The sequence below is a fragment of the Pogona vitticeps genome, chromosome 7 (assembly GCF_051106095.1).
Source record: "Pogona vitticeps strain Pit_001003342236 chromosome 7, PviZW2.1, whole genome shotgun sequence".
Lineage (NCBI taxonomy): Eukaryota > Metazoa > Chordata > Lepidosauria > Squamata > Agamidae > Pogona > Pogona vitticeps.
The window spans coordinates 8,139,271-8,164,055 of record NC_135789.1 but is presented as its reverse complement, the minus strand read 5'-3'; the positions used below and the strand labels follow the sequence as shown (position 1 = coordinate 8,164,055).

The 24,785-nt window shown below is 45.5% G+C and overlaps 1 protein-coding gene across 1 annotated transcript in view; it reads right to left on the bottom strand.

The window, feature by feature from the left end:
• The window catches only part of VPS13D (vacuolar protein sorting 13 homolog D), a 130,392-nt gene that overhangs the window by 91,243 nt on the left and 14,364 nt on the right, over positions 1-24,785 (bottom strand). Inside the window, exons 11-23 of the mRNA XM_072977709.2 lie at positions 24,087-24,179; positions 17,184-17,394; positions 15,941-16,120; positions 14,941-15,071; positions 12,726-12,798; positions 11,745-11,915; positions 10,261-10,391; positions 9,472-9,604; positions 6,654-8,870; positions 4,777-4,925; positions 2,993-4,036; positions 1,811-1,901; positions 58-184 (exon numbers count right to left, since the gene is read on the bottom strand). Coding sequence (XP_072833810.2) covers positions 58-184; positions 1,811-1,901; positions 2,993-4,036; positions 4,777-4,925; positions 6,654-8,870; positions 9,472-9,604; positions 10,261-10,391; positions 11,745-11,915; positions 12,726-12,798; positions 14,941-15,071; positions 15,941-16,120; positions 17,184-17,394; positions 24,087-24,179 — 4,751 coding nt within the window. The remainder of the gene's footprint in view (positions 1-57; positions 185-1,810; positions 1,902-2,992; positions 4,037-4,776; positions 4,926-6,653; positions 8,871-9,471; positions 9,605-10,260; positions 10,392-11,744; positions 11,916-12,725; positions 12,799-14,940; positions 15,072-15,940; positions 16,121-17,183; positions 17,395-24,086; positions 24,180-24,785) is intronic.

Here is a 24,785-nt window from a genome sequence, read left to right as displayed (position 1 = left end):
GAGACCCGGTAACGCTGCAGTGGTTTAGCAAAATGGCCAGACGCCTCCATCACCTACTTGTAGACTTGAAAGATGAGTGCCTCTTTGCCGCTGGTGATGAAGCGTTCTCTGTAAAGCTCTCCGTGCGAAGTGAGGTCACTTAAGGACAAGCTCCCAATGCTTCCCTGAAGAGCCAGATCTCCTTCTATAGGGAACACACACAGTTCATTCAGACACTCGTAAGAAGACGGCATGGCTACTACCAAACTTCTTAGGATCTGGGGATGGACTAGCGTTCTGGTCTGGGAAATTAGGATTAAATCTGAAAGATCACTCTGTCCTATAGTCAACATGGTGTGACTCTAAATTCTCTCCTGTTCAGAGGAGGAAATCAGGATGCTGATGAAAAAGTAGTAACTTAGAAAATATTTAATGGAGTTTATGCTTTGTCTTGATAAGAGGAGGCCTCCTTTTTTTTCAAAAGTAACACAAGAACTTGGCTAAGTTTTTTAAATCACTTTAGATCTATTTTTTTTTCTAAATTACAATTTAAAAAAAGTAAAAGAAACATTTTAGGTATAACAAAATACATTTTCTGCTCAGCTATGACAAAACACTTGTCATTTGGGATGAAATAACAAGCAAGAAGCAGCAGCTAAAGATCAGTTGAAAAGTATTTTAAGGTTTAAATACTGTACTAATCAAATGTTGATCAATTATTGAATGAACCACAGTGACAAAGATGTAACCTTATCTGCTCCCTTTGTTTCTCCAGCTGACGAGACGTTCAGCTTTCCTTACAAGACATTCTTCATTTCCTCTGCAGCAACCCACCATTAGTTAATTCTACCTTGTTTCCTTAGTAAATTTAGTACCCAAGGAGAGAACAAAAGGGGAAAGAAATGGTAGCTTGTCTCCAGTTCCTTTGAGCCAGCTGGCTCAAAGTCGCTGGCAAAGGTACTGCACAAAATGAACCAATGAAAAATTATTTTCCCTCGCAAGAAATTTGGCAGATTCTTTTTAAAGATCCTCTGGAGGCAATGAACCTAAATTGCATCCTTGTTACACCAAAGAAACACCAGTTTTTGTCTGTTGTGGCTGTTGTTGAGAATGTGAGCCCCTGAAATCTCAAGAAAAATCCAAATACATGTTCACATCTCAAACTCTCCATCCAGGATTTTAAATGGCAAGTTTTATTTAGATATACTGCATTTTTTCCGTGTATAAGACAATACTTTTGTCTAAAATCTTTAGACTAAAAATTGAGGGGGCGTCGTTTACACGGAAGTAAGCTGAGATCGCTGAGGAGAGAACAAAACGGACCATACCTTGACTCTGCAAACAGGCTTCCTCCAATCACGAGCCTTATGGAGCTGTCGTCAGCTGATGCTGAACAAACCAACTGGAACACTTCCTTGTTGGAAGTGGAGCATGTAGGCAGTGCTCAGATGCAACAGGGACTGGTAATGTCAGAGTGTTCTGAGCCCAGAGGCTGAATAAAGCGATATGCTCAAAGCTAAAGTGTGATGCATAATATGACAGTATCGGCATGTAAATGTTACCTAATTACTAAATAAAAATGTGTTCTGTTTTATGCTTAAAATAGATTTTTTAAAAAATTTGGGGTTGGAAAAGGGGGGCGTCTTATACATGGGGTTGTCTTGTACATGGAAAAATACGTGTATACTAGACTGATATGTCTTGGAAAACAAACAGCTGTTGTGTTGACCTTTCAGACAGTTCACAGGACAAATTGCGTAAGCATTTAGGAAAACCAGAGGTGATTAGGATGTGTTGGAAGCAGAGGCAATTCTACTCAGCTCAGACTCACCAATCATCTCCACGTGTGTAACGAGCTTCGACACGTTGGCCTTCGCCAGTTCATTGGTTGCTTTATTCAGAACTAAAGACAAGGAATGGACCTAGATAATCAGGGGGGAAAAAGGAGATTGGGAACACAGACAGGAGCAGGGTTTTTTTTCCCCCTTTACAGTATTGCAAATCGACTATTTGAATTCTAAAGACGTTTTTGCAGACATACCCTATAGGGGAATAAGAGAAGAAGGGGGAAATTAGGAAGTGATATGAAACCATTTCCCATTTGGTCAACAGTCCTCTATGTTTCTGCCCAGCAGACAAAACAGCTGCCGTTGCAGTAGCTTGTGAATTCAGATACTGAGTCATACACAAATCATGGTTTGCAAAAACGTATGAAGGCATGGCTTTCTGGACGGTTGATCCGTCAACCAAAAATCGCCATTTGGCAGCTAAGAGACCAAACCAAGCCAAGCCATAGATTTTTCTTTAAATGCACAGTTTGACATGAGGCCTGAAATCAAAATGGCATTCAAATTCTCCAAGTATCAACTATCCTCCAGAACTTTATTATTTTAGGTATCTGAACATGTCTGAAACTATAAGGAGAAGACGACAACTAACGTAGTGGTAAGAGGCAGTAAGGAGTACAGAGGTCCATATATAGCAACTTTGTTTACTAGCAAAATCTTTGTATGCTTCCCCGAATTCCATAGATGGCACAGGAGAGTTAGAAAGAGGCAATATCTTCTTATATAAACTGAAGAAAGAAAGAAAAAGCAGTTCTTTCTCCTAAACAGCTGTGCAAAAGCCAAATCCTCTAAGCCAAATCCTCTAATTTGAGCCCTCTGAGAAGCAGAGAGGGAGATGTGGTTCCCGACCTTGGGTCCCCAGGCATTCTGGGACTACAACTCCCAGAAGCCTTTGTCACTAGCTGCACTATAATTTCTGGGAGTTGTAGTCCAAGAACGCCTGGGGAACCCACGGCTGGGTGCAGTGGCTTAGCGGATCGTTTTTGCTCACCTTCTGATCTACTCTGCAGAAGAAAAACAGCAGGAACAGTTCCCGGTTTCTTCACTTCTTTAAAAGATAACAGAAACCACCTGTTGGGAGTACCGGCCAGATGGAGGGACGGAACGGGGATCATTAACACCAATAGAAATAACTTGGGAAGCAAACCCGTCCGTCTTTTTCCTACCTTCAGATCCACTTTGGAACTGACTGAATCTTGGGCATCCGCGGACGAGAAGGCGCTCGCGTCCGACCTCACTGCGTGCGACACGTCTTCCGGCGGCAACGTCATGCTGTGATTCTCCGCGGTCGATCCGATCCCAAAGAAATCCAGGATCACCACCCACGTCTGCAGAGTTATCAAAACGTCTAGGCAGTTGAAGTCCACGTCGACGCTGCGGCCGATTTTGCCGTAGCGGGAGCCAAACTCCGGATGCTTCTTGTCCACCAGCAGTATGTTGATGTGAACCAAGGAATCGTCAAAGTCGCTCTTCCCGCAAGAGGTGGCGGACGTCTCTGCCGTGGGAGACGGCGGTGGAGTCAACGGATACTCCGAGTCCTCGTCCTCTTTGTGCTTTTTGTGAGAGACACAAGTCGGCCGCTGATAAAACTGGAAGACGTTTGGCGCTTCCTCCATGTGAGAAGGAAGGGAACGGGGCATTTCCGGATACTCCACGTTAGACACCGATGGGCAAGACTGGGAAAGGTACTCCTTATGTGCCAGGGTGGAAGGTTTGGGTGCCCCGCGTGACACCATGAGGTTTTTATACTGAGAGTCCGGGTTCTTTTCCAAAAGATCTTCCATCAGCAAAGAACCTAAGGCAATTTGAATGGATAAGGTCTGAGGGTGATCCTTAGCAAACTCAATGTCGAAGTCTTGAAATTTTAGGCTGACCAAGCCTTGCGCTCCGAGCGTCAGGTCGCCACTGAGCTGAACCTGGAGCTCGGAAATGTGAAACGTAGCTTGCACTTGAGTAAAAGGGCGCACGGCTTCCTTGACGGGCACAAATTTGCTGGCAGCCGTACCAAAGCTGGAATGACTAAAGAGCCCATTTTCCTTCCTGTCAAGAGAGAAGTCTGCGCTCGTGCTACAAACTGACACTGAAGGAGAACCGGAGCTAGGATACGTGGAGGACGGAAAGCTGGATGGCGGACTCGTTAAATCCTCATTGCAGACTAAGTTGTCAAGGGTTTGCAAAACCTGCTCATACACGTGTTTGGCCAAAACCACCTGCGTTTAAGAAAAACAAACATACATGACATTTCTTTCTTTCTGTATATTCCCACCGTGTGGCTGCTACATTATTTGTTTCTAGAGATTGTCTCTTCCTATTCCTGAGCCAAGAATCAGAAGAGTTGGCTGGCCTATACTATGTTAAGTTAAAAAAAAATAGGCTTGGGCAAAGCTGTCTTTACAGTCTAAAAGACATGACGTACAAGGTAAAAAGGTACAGGTAAACAGGATGGGGAAAAAACAACAACCCAAAATTCAGCCCCCCCTTCATATTATTATTTCTTTACTAACAGAAAACAGTTTTAGGTAATTTCAGGGAATGAATGCCACTAGATCATAGTTGAAGAAGAGCCAGAATGAAGAGCAGGGAGAGAGAGAGAGAGAGAGAGAGAGAGAGAGAGAGAGAGACACTCTATCCATTTCATTCTACACGAGAGCATGGGCCACTGAGAGTCTTAGCAGAACGAGTCAAAATGAAGTAGGGTCTGAAACATTGGCCGAGATCCTGTTGCTCAGCACAGTTAAGTGGAAATTACAGTAGGCCCATTACATCCGTAGGAATTTGATGAGTCAACTCCTTCCTAAGTTCCACTGATTCAATGGCCTACTCTAGCTGAAATGTACTATGCTAAGCAAAAGGTCTAGCACACTGGCTTCTAGTTATCACTGCAGTGTTTTCAAGGGGCTTGCAGAGAGACTGTTTAAATGACTCAATGGAACACAATTGTTTATTCTACCTGCAGAGGGGTAACAAATTTCCCCTCAATCCGCATCAGGCTTGAGATCTCAATATCCTCATTCGTGCAGAACGCCAACTCTGAACTGCTCTCCACTGGAATCTTCTCCAGTTCAAACTGGATGGTAGCATTATTTAAAATGTGGAAAGCTGAAATTAAGGAGATGCAGGTGAGCTGTGATTATTAACACATTGATTAAAAAAAACAGACTATACTTTACCATCAAGCGTGGAAGGAGAAATAAGACCAAGCCAGGTCCATTTCACCAATCCACAATGTAAATCATCTTCTGTTTCCAGACCTACTTATTCTAAGTGTACAACCTGCTGGAGGTTTGCGTTATTTAAATTAAGAACGTGTGTCACCAGAGGTACTCAACAGGGTCAATGCCAAGCTGTTTGCTGTGCATTCTGATTTAAGTAGACAAGTTCCCCTAAGTGGGATTTTCATTTGTGCTCCAACTAGGAGGTAATAAAAAGCAGCCATCGCAGCTCAACTGAAAAGATTTTTTCACCTTCCTTGAAATAAGCATCTCATACCGCCTTTGTATGGAACAGGGCTGAAAGGGATAGCCGTGTTAGTTGGCTTCAGAAAAAAAAAATCAAAACAGGGTCGAGAAGGACAAAATCCAGTGACCCATTAAAAGTTTTATTTGGCATAAGGCTCCTGTACTGCAGCCCACTCCGTGACATATCTGGAGTGTTGCCTTGACACACTGTCAAAGCCAAGAGCTTTTCTCTTATATTCGGCCTGAAAAAAACCCACATTTCCTGTCCATCTGCTTATCTACACCTGGACGCATCTGCCACCTCCCAAATTACTGTCACTCCCATGCTGCAACTTTTACACTGCTATTGAATGTCATGTTCCACACTCCCCCACTTGCTTATGTACAGAAATATCTTCCTGGTCAAGTGATTCTTCATGCATCTCACAAAGTGGGTTGTTTTCCAACAAAAAATTATGCAGAACAAATTAAGGTCCCACAAGACGCCTTCAGTTGGACGGTGGTGGATTGCTCACTGCAACAACAGAGGAACACGGCGATCACGCCTTGGCAGGAAAAAAAATTAATTCTGTGGCACCTTGAAGTCTCACACGTTTATGACAGGATCTGCTTTCGTGCTCCTTCAACAGATGCATGAAGTTTGTCCAGAATTTAACTCATGTCTGGGAGTGGGATTATACACAACAAACTCAGTTGTTTTGTTTCTGTACACATATTGCTGTTATTACAGTAACTTCAAGAGGCCACAACACATATATACATATACATATACAAGTGGTGCCCCACATAGCGACGATAATCCGTTCCGGAAAAATCGTCGCTATCCAGATTCGTCGCTATGCGAAATAAAAAAGCCCACAGGAATGCATTAAAACCGGTTTAATGCATTCCTATGGGCAAAAAACTCACAGTTATGGGAAAATCCTCCATACGGCCGCCATTTTCGCTGCCCGGTAAGGGAGGAATGGGCGCAAAAACACAGCGGGCGGCCATTGTTTTTCCGGCGGCCATTTTGGAACTGCCAATCAGCTGTTTTTAAAATATTGCGATGCGAAAATTGGTAAGCGAAACAGCTTACCGATCATTGCAAAGCGATTTTTTGCCATTAGAAACATCGCAATGCGATCGCTTTTGCGATCGCAAAAAACAAATTGCTATGCGGATTCGTTGTTAAACGGGGCGCTCGTTAAGCGAGGCACCACTGTACATATATACACACACACACACACACACACACACACACACACATATACATACATACAGAACCCCCTCTGGTATCTCTTAAATACGAAAAGCCCCTGTGGTTATGGGTACCGACAAATCTGCAATTTTGACAGTCATGTATGAAACAGAGTCTTGAGGAACTTACCATGGCCTTTATGTAAGGATTCAAAGAAATCGTGACGAGTGAACTGCGTCTCGTCCTGGCTGCTGCTGGTGCTGCCACTTCTTGACGGAGGATGCGACGGATGTGATCCTTCCGAACCAGCTTCTTTCTTGCCCACTAAATGGCTGCTGTTTAGAGAATACATGCGGATATCTCTGATTTCGACCTGAAGCCTGTCGTTCCTCTGACTGTCTTCTCCGGCCACAAAATTCTGGATGGAGATCTGCCCTAGATGCCCAACCAGCAACTCAGGGCTTCCTGGCTTGCGAGGTACAGATACAACCGGGGACTCGATGTTCACGTTTAAAATAAGTTTAATAGGTTCTGTTTTGGAACGTGCCGGGATAAATTCATCCCCTTCGCCCTCCTCTTCGCCCTCCCTCGACCGGGGCACCGTATCGAACAGAGAAACCATTTCGCTGTATTCGGCCGTCTTGGTGGCGAGAACGGTGGTCATTTTGGTGGCTGCGCTTTTCAGCATGCTGCGGAAATTCTCCTCCAGCTCATCCATGGATAAGGTGATCTCCTTCAAAAACTTAGCAGAGTGGTTATAATGCAAAGAGGCCATTTTGAGCTGGAGCGAACACTCCTCTTTGGACTGCTCCGTGAAAGCGAAGCTCAGGGCGTCTGGGACATGGCTTCCGTCATCAAACTGGAGAAACACAGGTTTGAAGCAGCCCGCTTCGCGAATGAGATTCTCGTACCTTCCTGTGTTCCCAATGCTGACGACGTACTGGTTTTTAGCATTGTCCTGGGTCAAGTCCATAAGATGCAAGCAGCCCAGAGACCCGTTGACATCCAGCCGGCCGCCCATGGAGACATTGACTTTGGTGCCTCCAATGCTTGCTGTTGCGATCTTACGGCCAAGTTTTTCTCCATTCGCTGCTGTAACAGTCCTAAGGAGAAGGATGTTCAACCAATGGATATCCACAGCGACTTCTGTGCTTTGCGCATAGGTGGACTGGAAGGTTTCCTGATCGTGGAAGCGCCTTTCAGCATCCGTCATCAACGGAAGAGGACTGGAATCGTCCTTCTCTTTTGGGAAGGACTTCTGAAGGAAACCGATCAACTCTACGATTGTCTCTGGGTTCAGAATGATATCCAGGTTGTTCATCTGCACCGAGATCACTTGGAGGGTGTTATCCAAGTTCATGGAAGGGCACTCCGCACTCACAAACTGGTATTCCAATTTAATTAAGGACTCGTCATCCGGGTGGAAACCGTCGGGCAACTCGCTTGGCGGCCCAGCGTTTTTCTTGGCCATCTCGTCCATGGCGCGGGTCTCGCCGGGTCCACCAAGAGGGGAATGAGCTCGGCTGTCTTGGAGGCTTCCGGTGGGGACATCAAAACTGAGGTTCTTGTGAGAAGCCATCAAGAGGTCAAAATCGGAGCCGTAGGTCTGCATGGTGTCCACCAACAGCAAGCCATGAACCGTGAGAGCCACTTCCACGTCGTACGGCCGCTTCACGAAATGGACGTTGGTGCCAAAAACCTTGAGGACAGAGATATAGCGGCCGTTGCTTTCGACGCCCAACTGCATGCAGTTGACCTGAAATTCTGCCAGAAGCAGCTGGGACTCTACAAGGACTTCCTTGGTGTGCTGTTCCACTATCACCACACTCTGCGTCAAATTCACCACGGAGCTGTGCAAACTCCCACGCTGGTCCGAATCGGTGGAACCCGTGTCCTTCCCCGCCCGCAAAGTGCTTGTCGTTTCAGCGTCGGAGGCGGTCAGCCTTCCAAAGCAATTGTTCAGTGCCATTATTTTATCCTCGTTGATATGGATTTTCAGGTCGGGTAAATTCCCCGACAAGACGGCTCCCGGGTACTTGGGATCGGAGGTGTAGATCAACCTGCGTTCCAGCTGCAAGTGGACGTTGAATTTCTCCACCACGTGAGTGGGGCCCACGTCGACGTCCTGGGCGTACTTCCAATTGTCTTTCACGTGCCCGACCATGATCTGAAGGTCCATGAACGATAAGCTGTAGGTGTCGTACATTTTCTTACTCATCAAGTGGGCTTGCAGTTGCTCTTCGCTGATTTCTACCCCCGAGAACCCAAGCGTCTTGTTCTCGCTTCTCCCCCTGGCTTCTGGACGTGGACTGCTGGGAGGGGTGGCCAGAGGTGTTCTATATTCATCATCGCTCACATCGCTCAGCTCCGAGGATGGACCACCCGAACTCTTCTTCTTGTGCTCCTCTACAAATTCAGAAAGGAGCAGCCAATGGCGCATGATCATGCATTAATTATTTGATTTATGCCTCACCCTCTCAAGACACAACCCTCTGAAAACGGCTCACGTCATGAATATTAAAGAACACTGGAAGGTACCATGAGCAGAAATAGTTCTTTAAGTATATGGACACAAGGAGGCAGCACAGCGGCTCAATAAAGCAACCAACCTCCTGCCAAAAGGAAACAGCAATTTACACAGCTAGTCCTGAAACACAAAATTGGCACTAAAGAGGTTCCACCCTTGGTACTTGTCAATTAGATCTTAACCAATAACGGCACACTGGATAGAGTGATGGGCTAGGACTTTGGAGAACAGGGTTTGAATCCCCGCTCAGCCATGGAAGCTCACTGGGGGAATGGAACTGGTAAACCCACTATTTAAATATCTCACTTACCTTGAAAGCTCTATTAGGGTTGCTATATGTTGGTTCTGGATTACAATAATGGGAAAGTTTCTGCACTTGCTTAAGTTCACTCCAGTGTTTGCAAGTCCAGTAATACAAGCATTTTAAAACAGGGTTCATTTTGTCCCCCTTGCTACCACCCCCAAGAAACCCGACGATACCTTGAGAATTGGTAAGCAGCATTCTTCCTAAATCAATCACCACTAAAACGGGGTCAGCATGTTTGAAGTCATCAGGGAAGATCACTTGCGGGGCTGAAATATCAAGGCACACAGTCCAGCGTTTGCTGTCCTCCTGAAAAGCAAAGACAAAATGAGGCTTTGAAATGTTTAGAACCGTTTGTGGCAGATGCCTACCTGAAACATCAGCAGAAGCACAACATGTTGGCCTCCAGAGAAAGTTCAGGCTTGATTTGATCTAGGACCTCCCTTTGTTCATCTTCCTGGCCATCGAGGAAGCTCTCCTCCAGCACCACATTTCAAACAAACCATTTCTTTTCCCCCCTCTCAGCTCTCTTTCCTGTCCAGCTTTCACACCCATACGTAGCGATAGGGAATACAAGAGTGTGGTTGATCTGGGTCTTGGTCTCCAGGGGACAAACCCTTTCACTTGATGATCTTTTCACATTCCTTTACTACTGCCATTCAATCGTCTTCTGGTTTCTTGGCTTCAGTCTCTGTTTGGATTGATGGTTGAACCAAGGTATCCAACAGGATGTGTATAATAGGAACCTACATGTTGCTGCTATCAAACACATTCTGGACTAACTACACCATCTTTCCTGTCCTTTCTATAAAATGCATTCAGTCCATCTAGGTTTCAGTATTTTGCTTTTTAATCGCATCTTCCTATTTTATACTCATGGTGCCCAGCATTCCATTCCTCTCCTTTTGGACTGTTTGCTGCAGAATCAAAGAAATGAATTTCGACTTTTTCCCCAACGAACTTACTATGAAATCCCCTACAAGCAGGCGGTCAATCGTCTGCCGGATTTCCGCTTTGGTCTGCATTTTGAGCTTGTTGTACTGTCTTCTGGCAGCTTCCGCCACTCTCAGTTCGAGCTCAGACTGACACCCAAAACCTGCACCAAGAGACACAAAATGAGCCATGCCTTGTTAACATGTTGTTTTTTGCTCTAAGACCAAGGACCCTAATCTCCTCTTCCAGTTTTTGAAAATATCACTCAAGGAGCTACCTGTATCAGCACAGTTTACCCTTCAAATGAGAAAAGAAATAATAAAATAAAATAAAATATCTTATCTTTCATGGAACCAGACACCTCTGGACTTTGAATGTCCCAAATGCCTTGAAGGTTAATCAAGCCCGTATATGAATTCGCCAAAATGAAGATTCCCGTTTTTAAAAACCAGGGTGGATTTGATTGAAATCAAACTGATTTAAATGGTGGTTTAAATCATAAGTTATTTATTTTTTAAAAAACTTTATTATTATTATTATTATTATTATTATTATTATTATTATTATTATTATTATTATTATTATTATTATTATTATTATTATTATTATTATTATTATCGTCATCATCGTCATCATCGTCATCATCGTCATCATTGTCATCAATAACAACAACAACAACAACAACAGTAATAGTAATAGTAATAGTAATAGTAATAGTAATAATAATAATAATAATAATAATAATAATAATAATAATAATAATAATAATAATAATAATAATAATAATAATAATAATAATAATAATAAAAGTTTTTAAACATTCATTTGGTTTTAAGAAATCATGGATTTTGACCCACCTTGTCATGAACCAACCCACCCAGAACCCTAACTGATCTCTTGACTTCACCTTTATGGATGGAGACACGTGTGACAAAGTGGAGAACCACCTACAGGATGTTCAGCAGAAACTTGTTCCACTGGTTAAATGAGACCATTTTATTATTTCACAAGATGGGTAGGACCTAAAAACCACTCTGTTCATTTTAGATGAACCAGACCGGATCTACTTCCTGCATCTTCTTTTCCACCGTGGCCAAACAGATGCCTCCTGGGAAACCAACAGGGCAAATCCGCCAGCTAAGGATAGAGGAGGATGGTGGTAGCATCACCCACAAATTTCTTTTGAAAAACCACATACATTAGCAGCCATCACTGGGCTGCCACTGATGTCTTATTGATGATAAAGCATTACAACAGCCCAGAAAACTCACCAGCCCACATACATTTGTACTAAAGAAAATAGGCAGTGTTGTTTTGTTAAACAAAGTTAGACTACTCTATGTCAGATTTGATTTGATTGGGATTCCTGCGCTAAGCAGGAGGTTGGGCTTGATGACCTTAAGAGGCCCCGGCCAATTCTGTGATTCTATGATTTTTGTAGTACTAAGTATGAAGAAACAATATCTGAAGAGGAAAATGAAGAACTACAAACATATATGCAAAATAAATGACTCACCTGAGGTGTGAACCCTTCCCTTGTAGAAGAAGTCGGCAACTTTCTTAATGGCTTGTGGGTTGTAAATAATGTTCAGAGGTTGCGTGCTGACTTCCAGGCGCCTCTCGAAATTGCTCCGAACCGGGTTTTTCTCGTACACCATCTCAAAGACCGGAACAGCAGGATCCGCAGCTGAATCAAAGCAAGAGTGCAGCAAACCTCAGCCAAAACAAAGCTGACACACATGGTGACTCTTAAAAACAAAATTACATATAGCCCGAATCCTCTTACGATGTCTACCTGCAGGCCAATGAGAACACAACATGTGCAGCGGCTGCTTGATGCTGATGAATGACGTGTCCATCATGTCCCTGGTCACATAACTTACATGCAACTGGCACGTCAGCTTCAGCTAGCCACAACCGTTTCCATGTTTTCATTTGAGCATACGCAGAAAAACACAGGATCCTGGCCAGTGTTTTAATGTTAGCAAATACCATTTATAACTTCACATTTAATGCTACAAATCCTTTTAGTGCTAAATTATTATTTTAATGTATCAATTCACTTAAGCCAGAGAAGTAATATTAGTCGTGGCCCGCTTTACGATTACCCCGCATTACGATGAATCTGCTTCACGATGTTTTTGCGATCGCTTTTGCGATCGCAAAACAATGGTCTAAATAGGGTTTTTTCACTCTGCGATGATCGGTTCCCTGCTTTGGGAACTGATTCTTCGCAAAATGATGTTTTTTAACAGCTGACTGGTGGTTTCAAAATGGCCACCGGGTAATTAAAATGGCTCCCCGCTGTCTCTGTGCATTTTGGACTTCACCTCTGATCAGCTGTGTTTCTGTGGCTGATAGGAGCTAGAGTCCAACGCATCAAGGGACCAGGTTGGGGGCAGGTCTGCACTGTACTGAAAAGTATGAAGACATTTTATGTTCTTAGGAGGTGACATGCATGCAGTTAAAAGATTCTGCACAAAAATGAACTCATTACCAGTGCTCTGATCGCTTGCGTCTGATGTAGAAGCCTGGAGACCAATGGAAGAGGCACAGCCCACTTCTTTTTGCTAACGAGAATAAAAGGAAACATGCATTTGTTATGGGTCACATTCATTTATAATTTTTTGCAGCACAACTGCCTGCATTTTATAAGGATTTCTGCTGTTCCTCTGTATGGCCATGTGCCTACTGATAAAAGCAACAGCCACCTAAAATTGTAATAAAGGAAGCTGTAAATCTGAAACAAATATGGGGATGCATGTCCCACTGAACAGTACGGGCTTTACTTCCAAGTTAAAAGCAAGTTTAAAATTGTGGTGTTCGTTCACAGGCCAACACTAACACAAAAAGGCTTTAATAAACTAGAACCTATGTGTGATGCAGCAGTTAAGACTGCTACAGATTCGAGGGGACCTGGATTTCCTACTCAGCCATTAGATTTCCCTGGGGAGGGGGGGGGATTGAGCCAAACTGCATGGCACTGCTGTGAGACCCATGTGGGGAGGAAGAAAGCCACATACACCACCCTGACCTGGAAGAAATGTAGGGAATAAACGTAACAAGTAAAAAGCAGCTTCTTTGCTCACCATCTCTCGGGGCTTAAAATAATTAAGTTTTCAATCATTCTGCCAGCTTCCCAAAAGCTTAAAACAAATAATTGGGTTTTTCTCTTATTTGTTTGTTTGCTGCTATTCTCCCTGTAGGGGATTTCAAGGCAACTCACAGGCAATTAAAACTACACAACAATTCCTATTGAAAGCACTGTAAGAACCAACAATGGAGAACAATTCAACATGTAACAATATGAAAAACAAACAAACCACCATTAAAAACAAGATGCTGGCTTTTCTTTTTGGAATTGGCTTGCGAATTGGCCTGAAGGAAAGGTTTTCAAAGAAAATTAAGAGGGGGGGGAATCACTCTCCAAGGCACAGGGATTAAGATCAGCAAAAAAGCTCTTCCAGAGTTTAGAAATGCTACTTTTTAAAATAGTCTTGTTTTTTGGCAGAGGTTATGTGTGGAATCACGACTCCCAGAACATCTTCAGGCTGGCTTCTGGGAGCCGGAATGCAATAAATTGCCAAGCTCTGCCTTCTCCCATGAGCAGCCAAGCCATGCAGTGTTTTGAAAACAGCTCAAGCCAAATTCTACCCAGGTTCAGTGCCCTGAGTCTAAGGGCTCTGGAGGTCTTCAGTTAGAAAATGCAAATGGGATTACAGATAGACCAACCTTTTCAGCGAGACTACACTCAAAGACATAAATATTCAGACTCCAGATACTCAGAAGAGCCCAGCAAGACACTGATTCAGACCAGGGAACACAAGAAGTAGAGCAAGCATCTGCTGGAGAGGTTTCAGGAACTGATTCTCAAATAAGGATCATTTAGTTGCAAAATCCAAGGTAGTGCCTCCAACCTCAAGCAAAGGATCCCACCAGGACTTCAGGGAAAATGTTTGTAGTCTGGGGTGGATCCGTATTATAATTCAAATGCTCATCTGGACAGCGAGGGGCATGGGGGCAATAATTTTTTTTCTGGATTCCAAAAGGGTTCCAACCAGCTACTTCCATAAGATCCTCCTAATTCTGCTACAATGGAAAATTGCTTCCACGCCAAAACATTCCTCTGCTTCTGCCCCCCCCCATATATATTTCGCTTACCGATCTTCGCATTGCGATGTTTTAGAACAGCTGATCGGGGGTTCCAAAATGGCTGCCAGATCAAGAAAATGGCCGCCCGCAGCGTTTTCGCGCCGATTCCTCGCTTACCGAGGCGGCGAAAATGGCGGCGCTATGGAGGATTCCCGCTTAGCGGTGAATTTATCCCCCATAGGAACGCATTAAACGGAGTTCCTATGGGGTTTTTTGCCCTGTATAGCGACGTTTCCGGATAGCGACGATTTATCCGGAACGGATTATCGTCGCTATGCGGGGCACCACTGTATTATGGACATCTGGGAAAGCAACTGAGAACAAAGTTTTAATGGGTCAGGGACAGGAAAGACCCCACCACCCTCCCCCCGCTTGCTGGATACGATGGACAACATTGAATCAGGGAGCACGCCAGTGGATTGAGGCCCTCACAAGCTTACTTCACTTATTGCTTTTTTCACTTGTTTTGATTTCATTTTGCCCATTCATGCAAAGCGACTTGAAAAAATTAAATTCTGCAGGAGCCAAAGGCCGACATACGACCCCCTAATTCAACGCACCGGGTTAGGGAAGACGAGGACAGGGAATATGGTTCCTTCTGTGGCTAAATCCCGAAGGAAGAGGCTACCAAGCTGAACCTTGAAAAGGGAAGAATTTCTGCGAGGGAGGGTTTCAGCTAAGATGGTCACGGCTGGAAAACAAAACACAAGAAGCTTAACATTAACAGGGGAGCCCGGAATTTTATCTGCAGGCTCAAATTAGCCCGTTGAAATCCATGGGATTTAGAACAGCTGCAACTAAGAGGTCATCCTCATTTCCATAGTCTGATTCTTGGCAAATCAACAAACTGGCAGTGGCCAATGTGATCACGGACAAAGTGGGCGCTTGTTGACGCCTGAATCCCATCCTTCCACTGAGATACTCCCCAGAGATGTGGAAATACTGTAGGCAGGGGTGGTGGAACCTCTGGTGTTCCAGATGTTTTAGACTACAACTCCCAGAATCCCCAGCTCGCCTTGCCCATGATAAAGGACTGTGAGGGTTGTAGTCCAAACACTATCTAGACTTCTTCGTCCCAGCTGTACGATAAGCAGAAGGGACTGGAGAACATGGAGGTGTTCCAAAGCACAATGGGAGCTGGTAAACCTTTCTTACGCTTCTCCTCCGTGATCAGGTGAGCACCACAAATCAGGGATGGAGAAAGTCATGCTGAAACTCAGCCATCTCAAGGCCAAATGGGGTGCTCCTGAATGTCAAACGCACCACCCCTCTCGGGCTTTATCAAATAGCTACACCTCCTGCACCGGGGCAAAATTATTGAGCGGCATCCTAGCCTTCGTGCCTGCTGATTCTGAAAGGCTGAAATACTTCCGCTAAGGGTTAATTACAGAAAGGAAGCGCTCTCATGTAAAAGTCCTGATATTTTTGGTTCCGCCCAACCCGGTAAAATGGCCCCAGAGGATACCTCTCGGAACCCTGCCACAAGCAGCAATTAAATAGGAAGTAATGGATGAACCAGCAGGCCCCTTGAAGAAATAAATAAAGAGGATTTTTCAGTACCTGAAAACTCCAGCTGCATGAAAGCTCTTTCCCTGGCCTGCCCAGCCCTGTTCTCTGCGTGCAGCAACGTGACCGACCCGCCTTGTAGACGAAGATTTAACTTGGCCAGGACGTGATCCCGCTTTGTGAACGTGTTTATGCTGGAGACATCAGCTGTTGGGTCAAAAAATTCATCTGCTCCTAGGTCAATGGGAGGGAACAGCAAAGGTTAAAACAGGGACGCCTGTGAGCAGATCTGCCAGACATAACCAAACGATACCCAAAGAATGGCTTAAATTTAACGTAATACACAAGCAGCCTTGTCGGTTATACAGAATTGTACAATGGGAGGGGGCTGATGTGCAAAAAAAATGTATTCATTCGAGGGTCTTATTTGTTATCTCACCTGTCCACCCAAAGGCATTAACAAAACAAGAGGCTATAAAGGAAATAGGAAGGTGCTCACCAAGCTTTCTAGAAAGACATTTATTCCTTAGAGAAGTGGTCCCCAACCTGGGACTACAACTCCCAGAAGCCTTCACCACCATCTGTGCTGGCCGGGATTTCTGGGAGTTGTAGTCCAAGAACATCCAGGGACCCAAGGCCGGAAAGATCTGCTCTAGAGCAAAGGCTAGGAAAACTGTTTGCAATCAAGGGAGGCATCTAGACCAGTGGTTCTTAACCTTTGTTACTCGGATGTTTTTGAACTGCAACTCCCAGACACCCCAGCCAGCACAGTTGGTGGTGAAGGCTTCTGGGAGTTGCAGTCCAAAACTCCTGAGTAAACCAAGGTTAAGAACCAGTGATCTAGACCAATGGTCCCCAACCTTGGGCCTCCAGATGTTCTTGGACTGCAGTTCCCAGAAGCCTTCACTACCACCTCTGCTGGCCAGGATTTCTGGGAGTTGAAGTCCAAGAACATCTGGAGGCCCAACGTTGGGGACCACTGATCTAGACCATGATACTTCACTGGAGGCGGGGCCAAGGACAAAGGGGTGGGACAAGAGATGCCAGCATATATTCCTTTAAAACTCTTCCTGAAAACACAGAAACCTCTGGAGACATTGTTTAATCCTTCCAGAATGGAGGAAACGGCCACAGAAAAGCAGGGAGGCCACCAAGTGATGGCAACATAGAGAAGATGGCATGGCTGTCTCGGGAGCCCAGAACGCAATCCTACAAGGACTGGGTGTGACTTGCGAAAACTGTGCTTCTCCACTCCTCGATATGCAGTCATGCCCCACCCCAGTTTTCCTCCTCATACCAGGAGCATCTTCTGGCCTCCACTGTTCTGACGTTTCCGAAAGCAATCCTTCGAACGTCTCCGCCGTTTCCTGCGAATCGCCGTACCAGCCGCCCCACCCGGGAAACCACGACTGGAGATATTGGAGCATCCCGCTCCGGCTGCTGGCGGCGGCCGTTGGTTCGGTTTCAGGGGTAGTCTCCAAGGAATCCGGCAAAGGCTCCTTGATGCTCTGTCAGGAAGGAACCAATGGAGGAAATGAGAGAGGGAGAGACTCTTCCCGCGACAGAACCCTCTGACCCAGCTCTACAGCAGGAATACAAGCCGACAGCAAATGCATGAGCCACTGTTACTATTCTAGTCCCGCTTAGTCCGCATCATGTCTTCTTGCCACCACCTTTCTAACTATGATGGGTGCCAGCAGGAGTGGAGCCAGAACAGGATTAGTGAAAGTCAAAATGGATGTATTCTCATGCCAAGGGAATGCTGTAGTTAGCCAGAATAGAAAGAGAGACAGAGAGACAGACAGAGAGAGAGCAATCTTCCGCTTATCCTCCAAAATATAGTGCAATGAAAGTGCAGCATGCTTCATAGCCACGGAATGTGTCGGATGCAAATCAGGCATGGGACAGTGGACAAGGGAGTGAAGCGGGAAGGAGCTGACTAGTGAAGGTAGCTATGGTTAGCTTGTTGGCTGTCAAGCAACTAAAAGAGCAACACTCCGGTAAGAAAACATGGATCTATGACAAGACATTGGCTGAAATCCTGTTGTGTAGTTACGCAAAAAGTGCAACTTTGGGCAGCAAACTGCCATAGGTTAAGAAATCTCCGTAAGTATTATTGGTTGCCTATTGAGATGCGCCACTTGGTGGTGCAACAGATACCACCCACCGAGATTTCTAAACTTAGGGATGTGACAAACCCAGACCTACTGGGATCTATCACACAGTTACTAAGCTGCCACCAACCATTCCCTATAATAAGTCACACAGACCAGGGATGGATTTTTAAACAACAAAAAGAATAAAGTTTATTTTAAATACACACAGGGAAAAATAAGCAATCAGGTGAATAAAATAAAGTAACGTGGCTTATTTTCACACACACCAGCATACAGTTTGGTTCACCTAGAACCTTTAACTTAAAGCACAGACCCTGAACCCATCAGTTCTGGCTAACCAACAGACCCCTGAACCTTTCAGGTTGGTACTCTGACACACAGTAGTACCCTGTCAGACACACAGACTCCCACAACAGCTTCTTCTTCCCCAGCTGCTGCTTCGTCCCAACCCAGTGTCTCACAGTCTGTCTCAGCCTCTCCTCTTCACCACACAGGCATCACATATTTATACAGTACAGCCCCTCCTCCTGATGTCCCGCCTTCCACTCCCCATAGGATGGAACTTTCCCTCCAAACCCATGACAGACAGGTAACATCAGTGCTGTTATGTAACACCTCCCCTCTTTATAAGTTGTTTTGTAGGGGGAAAGCTAAGGTGCTTTTCACCAAAAAAACAACCTGTATAAAACATACAACAACAGTTATACATACCCTATAATACTTACATATACTTACACTCCAAGTTACACATAGCAAATAGGCATTTAAACATTTTACCATATACAGTACATCAATTTACCTTTATTCATACAAACCAATTCAAAACCAGGTACATTTAACCTTTTCATCATTATATACACATAGTCCATGTTCTTTCGCCGTCTTCAATCTTCAGGTCTTCTTGATAAGGCGTCAGCAACACAGTTCACTGACCCTCTGACCACCTTCACTTCAAAGTCATAGTCCTGTAAGTTCAAAGCCCACCTCATAAGTTTGCTATTGTGGGTTTTCATTGTCTTTAACCATTGCAATGGTGAATGGTCAGTACACAGAATAAAATGTCTTCCCCAGATGTAAGGCTTGGCCTTCTGGATCGCGTAGACTATGGCCAAACACTCCTTCTCCACGGTTGCCAAATGTCTCTCACCTTTTTGAAGTTTCCTACTCAGGTAGGACACTGGATGCTGGCCACCATTCTCATCCTCCTGGCACAGAACTGCTCCTACCCCGCTGTTAGACGCATCGGTGTAGATGATGAACTCCCGGTCGAAGTCTGGAGCACGCAGGACAGGATAGTTGATTAACGCCTCCTTCAACCTCTGGAACGCCGCCTCACAGTCGCTGGTCCACGGGATGCGGTCATCAGTCTTCTTCCTCGTCAGATCGGTCAGCGGAGCCGCAATCTCGCTAAACCTCGGGATGAACTTTCTGTAGTAGCCCACCAACCCAAGAAATGATTTGACTTTTCTCTTGGTGGTGGGTCTAGGCCAATCTCGAACAGCTTCTATTTTGGCCTCCAGGGGTTTTATCATTCCTCCCCCTACCATGTGACCTAAGTATTTTATTTCTGGGCTACCCAGCTGACACTTGCTGGCCTTTACTGTTAGCCCTGCTGCATTTAACCTCTGCAGCATTAACTCCAGGTGTATCAGGTGATCTTCCCAGGTATTACTGAAGATCCCTATGTCGTCAATGTAGGCCACTGTAAAGTCACTGAGCCCTGCCAAGGTCTGGTCCATCAGCCTTTGGAATGTGGCTGGTGCATTTCTGAGACCAAAGCTCAGGACTCGAAACTCATAGAGACCAAAAGGGCTGCAAAAGGCAGTTTTTTCTTGATCCCTGGGATCAATTCTTAATTGCCAATATCCCTTTACCAGGTCCAATGATGAGATGAACCGACAACCCCCTATGGTTTCAATCAGGTTGTCTAGCCTGGGCATTGGGTAGGCATCAGGAGTGGTTACACGGTTTAACTTCCTGTAATCAACACAAAACCTAATGCTCCCATCAGGCTTGTCCACAAGGACTATCGGAGAGGACCAAGGACTAGAAGAGGGGACGATTATGTTCTCCCTCAGCATCTCGTCCAGCTCCTTCCGCACCTTGTCCCTATAGGGTCCCGTTACTCGGTATGGGGATACTGCCTGCGGGGGTGCATCCCCTGTGTGGATCCGATGCATCACTCCCTTCACTATCCCCGGCTTGTTGGAAAACACCTGTTGATATTTGCTAAGCAGCATTTTTAGTTCTTGCTGCTGGTCTTGGGTGAGTGCAGGACTGATCTTTACCTCCTCTGGGTTGTATTTTACTTCCCCTATACCCTCCCAGAAGGGTAATTCAGCTTCCTCACTCTCAGCTGCTTTTATCGCGAATAAAACCCTCTGTTCCCCTCTGTAGTAGGGTTTTAGGGCATTCACATGAACCACCCTCCTTGCTTGGTTCTCCTCCTGCTCTATTAGGTAGTTCAGGTCTGACATCTTGGAAATGACCCTATATGGTCCTGCCCATTTGAGCTGCAGCTTATTCTCTCTGCAGGGCCTAAGCCAAAGCACTTCCTCCCCTGGGTCAAAGTGCCTCTCTCTAGCTTTGCGGTCATACCATGTTTTCTGTTTGACCTTCTGCGCTTGCAGGTTTTCTGCTGCCAGCTCTAGATTTCGCTTTAGGTCATTCATCAAGGTGTCTATGTAAGTCACAACGTCTTGTGGGTCATCCTGGGTGATCTGCTCCCAATTTTGTTTTATCAAATCAAGGGGCCCTTTCACCCCTAAGTGTGCAGCAAACATGTCAGAGTGACCCCTTTGTAAGATCATGGGGCGATACTTTTCAGGTACCACCAGCTGACTTCTGATCCCATCTCCCCCTTTTGAGATATTCCTCAGGGTTTCTCTATATAAAATCCCCTTTTCCTCCAGAAATCTCACTGGGGTTTCAGGTGTTAGCTGGGCGTCAGTCACCTGTTCAAAACACTTTTGGAGAGTGGCGTCTGCCTTCTGCTCCTGTCCAAATCTGCTGTCTGTGGTTAAGGTTTCCACCACAGCTTCTGAACTCCCCTCTGCTTCCGTCTCTGGCTCATCATTACCCCCCTGAACTGTCCCTGTGGTGGCTTGTGAGCGTGTAATCACTAGCACCCGTTTCACATGTTCAGCCAGGTCATTTCCCACGAGCACGGCTGCTGGCAGAGTCGATAAAATCGCTAGCCGCCAAACGCCCCTCCAGCCTCGAAAGTTGACAGGTACCTCTGCTACTGGCAGAGAGATTACCTGCCCCTCAATACCTGCTACCTTTATGCTCTCATTTGGGATTATAAACTCCCGGGGAATGATATCGGGATGGCACAGGGTTACCTGGGAACAAGTGTCCCGCAGCCCCCTATACTGACGGTCAAGTATTCCTACGTCCACCCCTGCTGTCTCAAACAACTGAGAATCTGTTTTTATCAGCAAGCAGCGCTTTACCTCCACAAGAGGACCATTTTCCTCAGCCTGCTCAGCATAGGTAGCTGTTCCAGACTGAGTAGCCATGGCAACAGGCTCCCTCTGTGACACTGAGCCTTGCTCTTGCTGGACACAGAACACAGCTTTTGGCTTGGTCCCACTAGAATTCTGAGGCACCATTCCTTTTAGCTGCTTCAATTTCTCACACTCTGAGATCAGATGACCCTTTCCCTGACAGAAATAACATTTTCTGGTGTATTTTGATTCTCTCTCCTCTTGTTTGGGTTTTCCCTCCAAATTCTGAGGGCTTGGTTTCATGCCTGAGGGCTTCCCTTCACCATGGGCCCCTCCCCCTTGCTGGCTTTTCCCTGGTCCCTGAGAGTACTTGCTGTAGGTTTCTTTGGGTTTACCTACAGATTTCCCCTCACCCAAGGGCTTTCTTATTTGGGAGATAAAATCCGCGATTTCTGCGGCTGCTGCCACAGATTTCGGTTTCCTTTCCCTCACCTGGAATTTCAATTCCCCATGCAGAACTGAATAGAACTGTTCCAGGGCTATCAAGTCTTTAAGCTGTTCATAGGTCTCTGTTCCCTCCTGCGACAGCCATTTCTCAAGCAGCCTCACCAATTGGGCCCCCACTTGGGTAAAAGTCTGTTCTGGCTTCTTGGTGAGGGACCTGAACCTTTGTCTCAGCTGCTCTGCATTTATCCCATGTCTTGCAAACACCAGTTTTTTAAACTCTGCGAAATCTTTCATCCGTTCCTCAGGCATCTCGGCATAAACCTCAGCCAGGCTACCACTGATTAAAGACCGCATGATGGTCATCTTCTCAGTTTCCCTCACTGAGAAGTCCACAAACGCTCTTTCCACTAAGGAAAAGAACACCTCGGGACAATCTCCCTTGTGGTACACAGGGAATTTCTTCAGGTCAGCCTTAGACAGTTGGCCCCCCTCAGAATCCCTATTATTATTATTGTTCTGGTTCATCAGTTCCAATCTCTTTAATTCAAACGCCATTCTCTCTTTCTCTAATTCAAATTGCCGCTGTTTCTCTCTTTCCCTTTCCTCCATTTCCCTCACCCTCAGTTCATGCTGTTGGGCTATGAGTATTTTTCTGAGTTCTGGGTCTTGCTCTCCTGTGCTGTCACCTTGCACTGAGCCAAATTCATCCTCAGAACCTTGGTCAATCTGGGGGTCTTTCACTTCACTCATGTCTGCTATCTTGCTTCGAGTCAAGGGCATAATCCCCCCTCAGAACAGGCTGCTTTAAAAAGTCAAGCCTCAAAATAAAACGACCACTTTTTTCCTTCTTGCCTCAGAACCAGCTCTCCCTAGAGATTGCTGCTGTTCTTCAGCACTACTTGCAACAGTATCGAGTCAGAGCCTACCCCCCTCTGCTGGGCCTCTCAGCTGGCAAGCTAGCTCGCTGTTGCTACGCAGTTTTGCCTCAGCGTTTTCCCGCCAAAATCAGGCTGCCTCAGAGCACCTTAATCTAAGTCTCCCCAGTTGGCACGTTCTTCCACTAGTGCACCTCCCCGTGAGGTACACCTAGAAGATTACCTACGCGCCTCAGACTGTCCCTGACTAGACCCCCCTTGCTCTGGGCACACCTGCCAAGGCTTTGCTGGACCACTGGACAACTGGACCAGTCGTATCCCACACGCTGGACACCAATCAATGTGACAAACCCAGACCTACTGGGATCTATCACACAGTTACTAAGCTGCCACCAACCATTCCCTATAATAAGTCACACAGACCAGGGATGGATTTTTAAACAACAAAAAGAATAAAGTTTATTTTAAATACACACAGGGAAAAATAAGCAATCAGGTGAATAAAATAAAGTAACGTGGCTTATTTTCACACACCCCAGCATACAGTTTGGTTCACCTAGAACCTTTAACTTAAAGCACAGACCCTGAACCCATCAGTTCTGGCTAACCAACAGACCCCTGAACCTTTCAGGTTGGTACTCTGACACACAGTAGTACCCTGTCAGACACACAGACTCCCACAACAGCTTCTTCTTCCCCAGCTGCTGCTTCGTCCCAACCCAGTGTCTCACAGTCTGTCTCAGCCTCTCCTCTTCACCACACAGGCATCACATATTTATACAGTACAGCCCCTCCTCCTGATGTCCCGCCTTCCACTCCCCATAGGATGGAACTTTCCCTCCAAACCCATGACAGACAGGTAACATCAGTGCTGTTATGTAACAAGGGACACTCACGGCTAAAGGTTACACCACCATTTTCGTTACTCCCTATCTTGGTCTTAACTCTTTGCCCCAAAGAAAGCAAGATTTTCATTATGGATCCCGTATGTTATTAACACAGACAACTCCATCTTGACAGCAGCATTAATGCTATTGTTGTTGTTGCCATTGTCATTTCTATACACAGAATTCTCTAGCACTACTGCTCTTCTCCGTGTTACTTGGAACACCTCACTGGAAAAGTAAGATTCAAAAACTTCATAAAGTCAAATCAGCAGTGCTAATGCTGTACACGGGCCTAAACAGTGCTGTTCATTTGCTTATGCAGCCTGAATAACAACCACTAGACATACCCAGGGAGGTTAACTACTAGAGCCCAACCGAGAGAAGCTAATATTTCTTAAAAATCTGCATTTCTTAACATCGCCCACCTCAGCCAGTTCACTGAAACGATGGTATACTATCTGGCGTAAGATTTTCAGCTCCTCAATGGTCTGCTCATCCTCAATGCGATCCATCTCTTCCTAGAAGGAGAGAAAAAATGAGTTGGTTCAGAAAATGCATAAAATGCAGATGACCACTCAGCTCCCTTTCCACCCAGAATTCCTATTCTTGGAAATCCATCTAGCCTGAAGCGAGATATTACAAGATCTAAGCCCAGAGGATTCAACCCTTTGGTGACCCAATCCTGTATTATATTACGTCATGGCCCACTTTGGGTTTAAAAGTGGTTTAGGTCTCTGGTTGCAGAAAGCCAGAGGTTGGGTGTTCGATTCCCCACGGGGCCTCCTTGAGAGGGGCTGGACTCGATGATCCATAGGGTCCCTTCCAGCTCTGCCATTCTAAGGTTATGCCTTGGCTCATTAAGCTAGGTGAGCCTTCTAGGCATGTGCTCCACCTTTTCTTTCCTTGGCAAGACACGGCTGAAGACTTCCGGTGTCAATTAAGCACAGCTTGCCATAAACATGTTCTCAATTTATGGGAACAAAAAGACTTCTCCCTCCAAGATTGGCACTAAGTCAAATACTCAACAAGCGCCATTCAATTGTCAGAGACTGTCATTGCTTTATCAGTTGTTATATTGATGAGAACTTCAATTTTTTTGGGGGGGGGTATGCAATCAACGTATA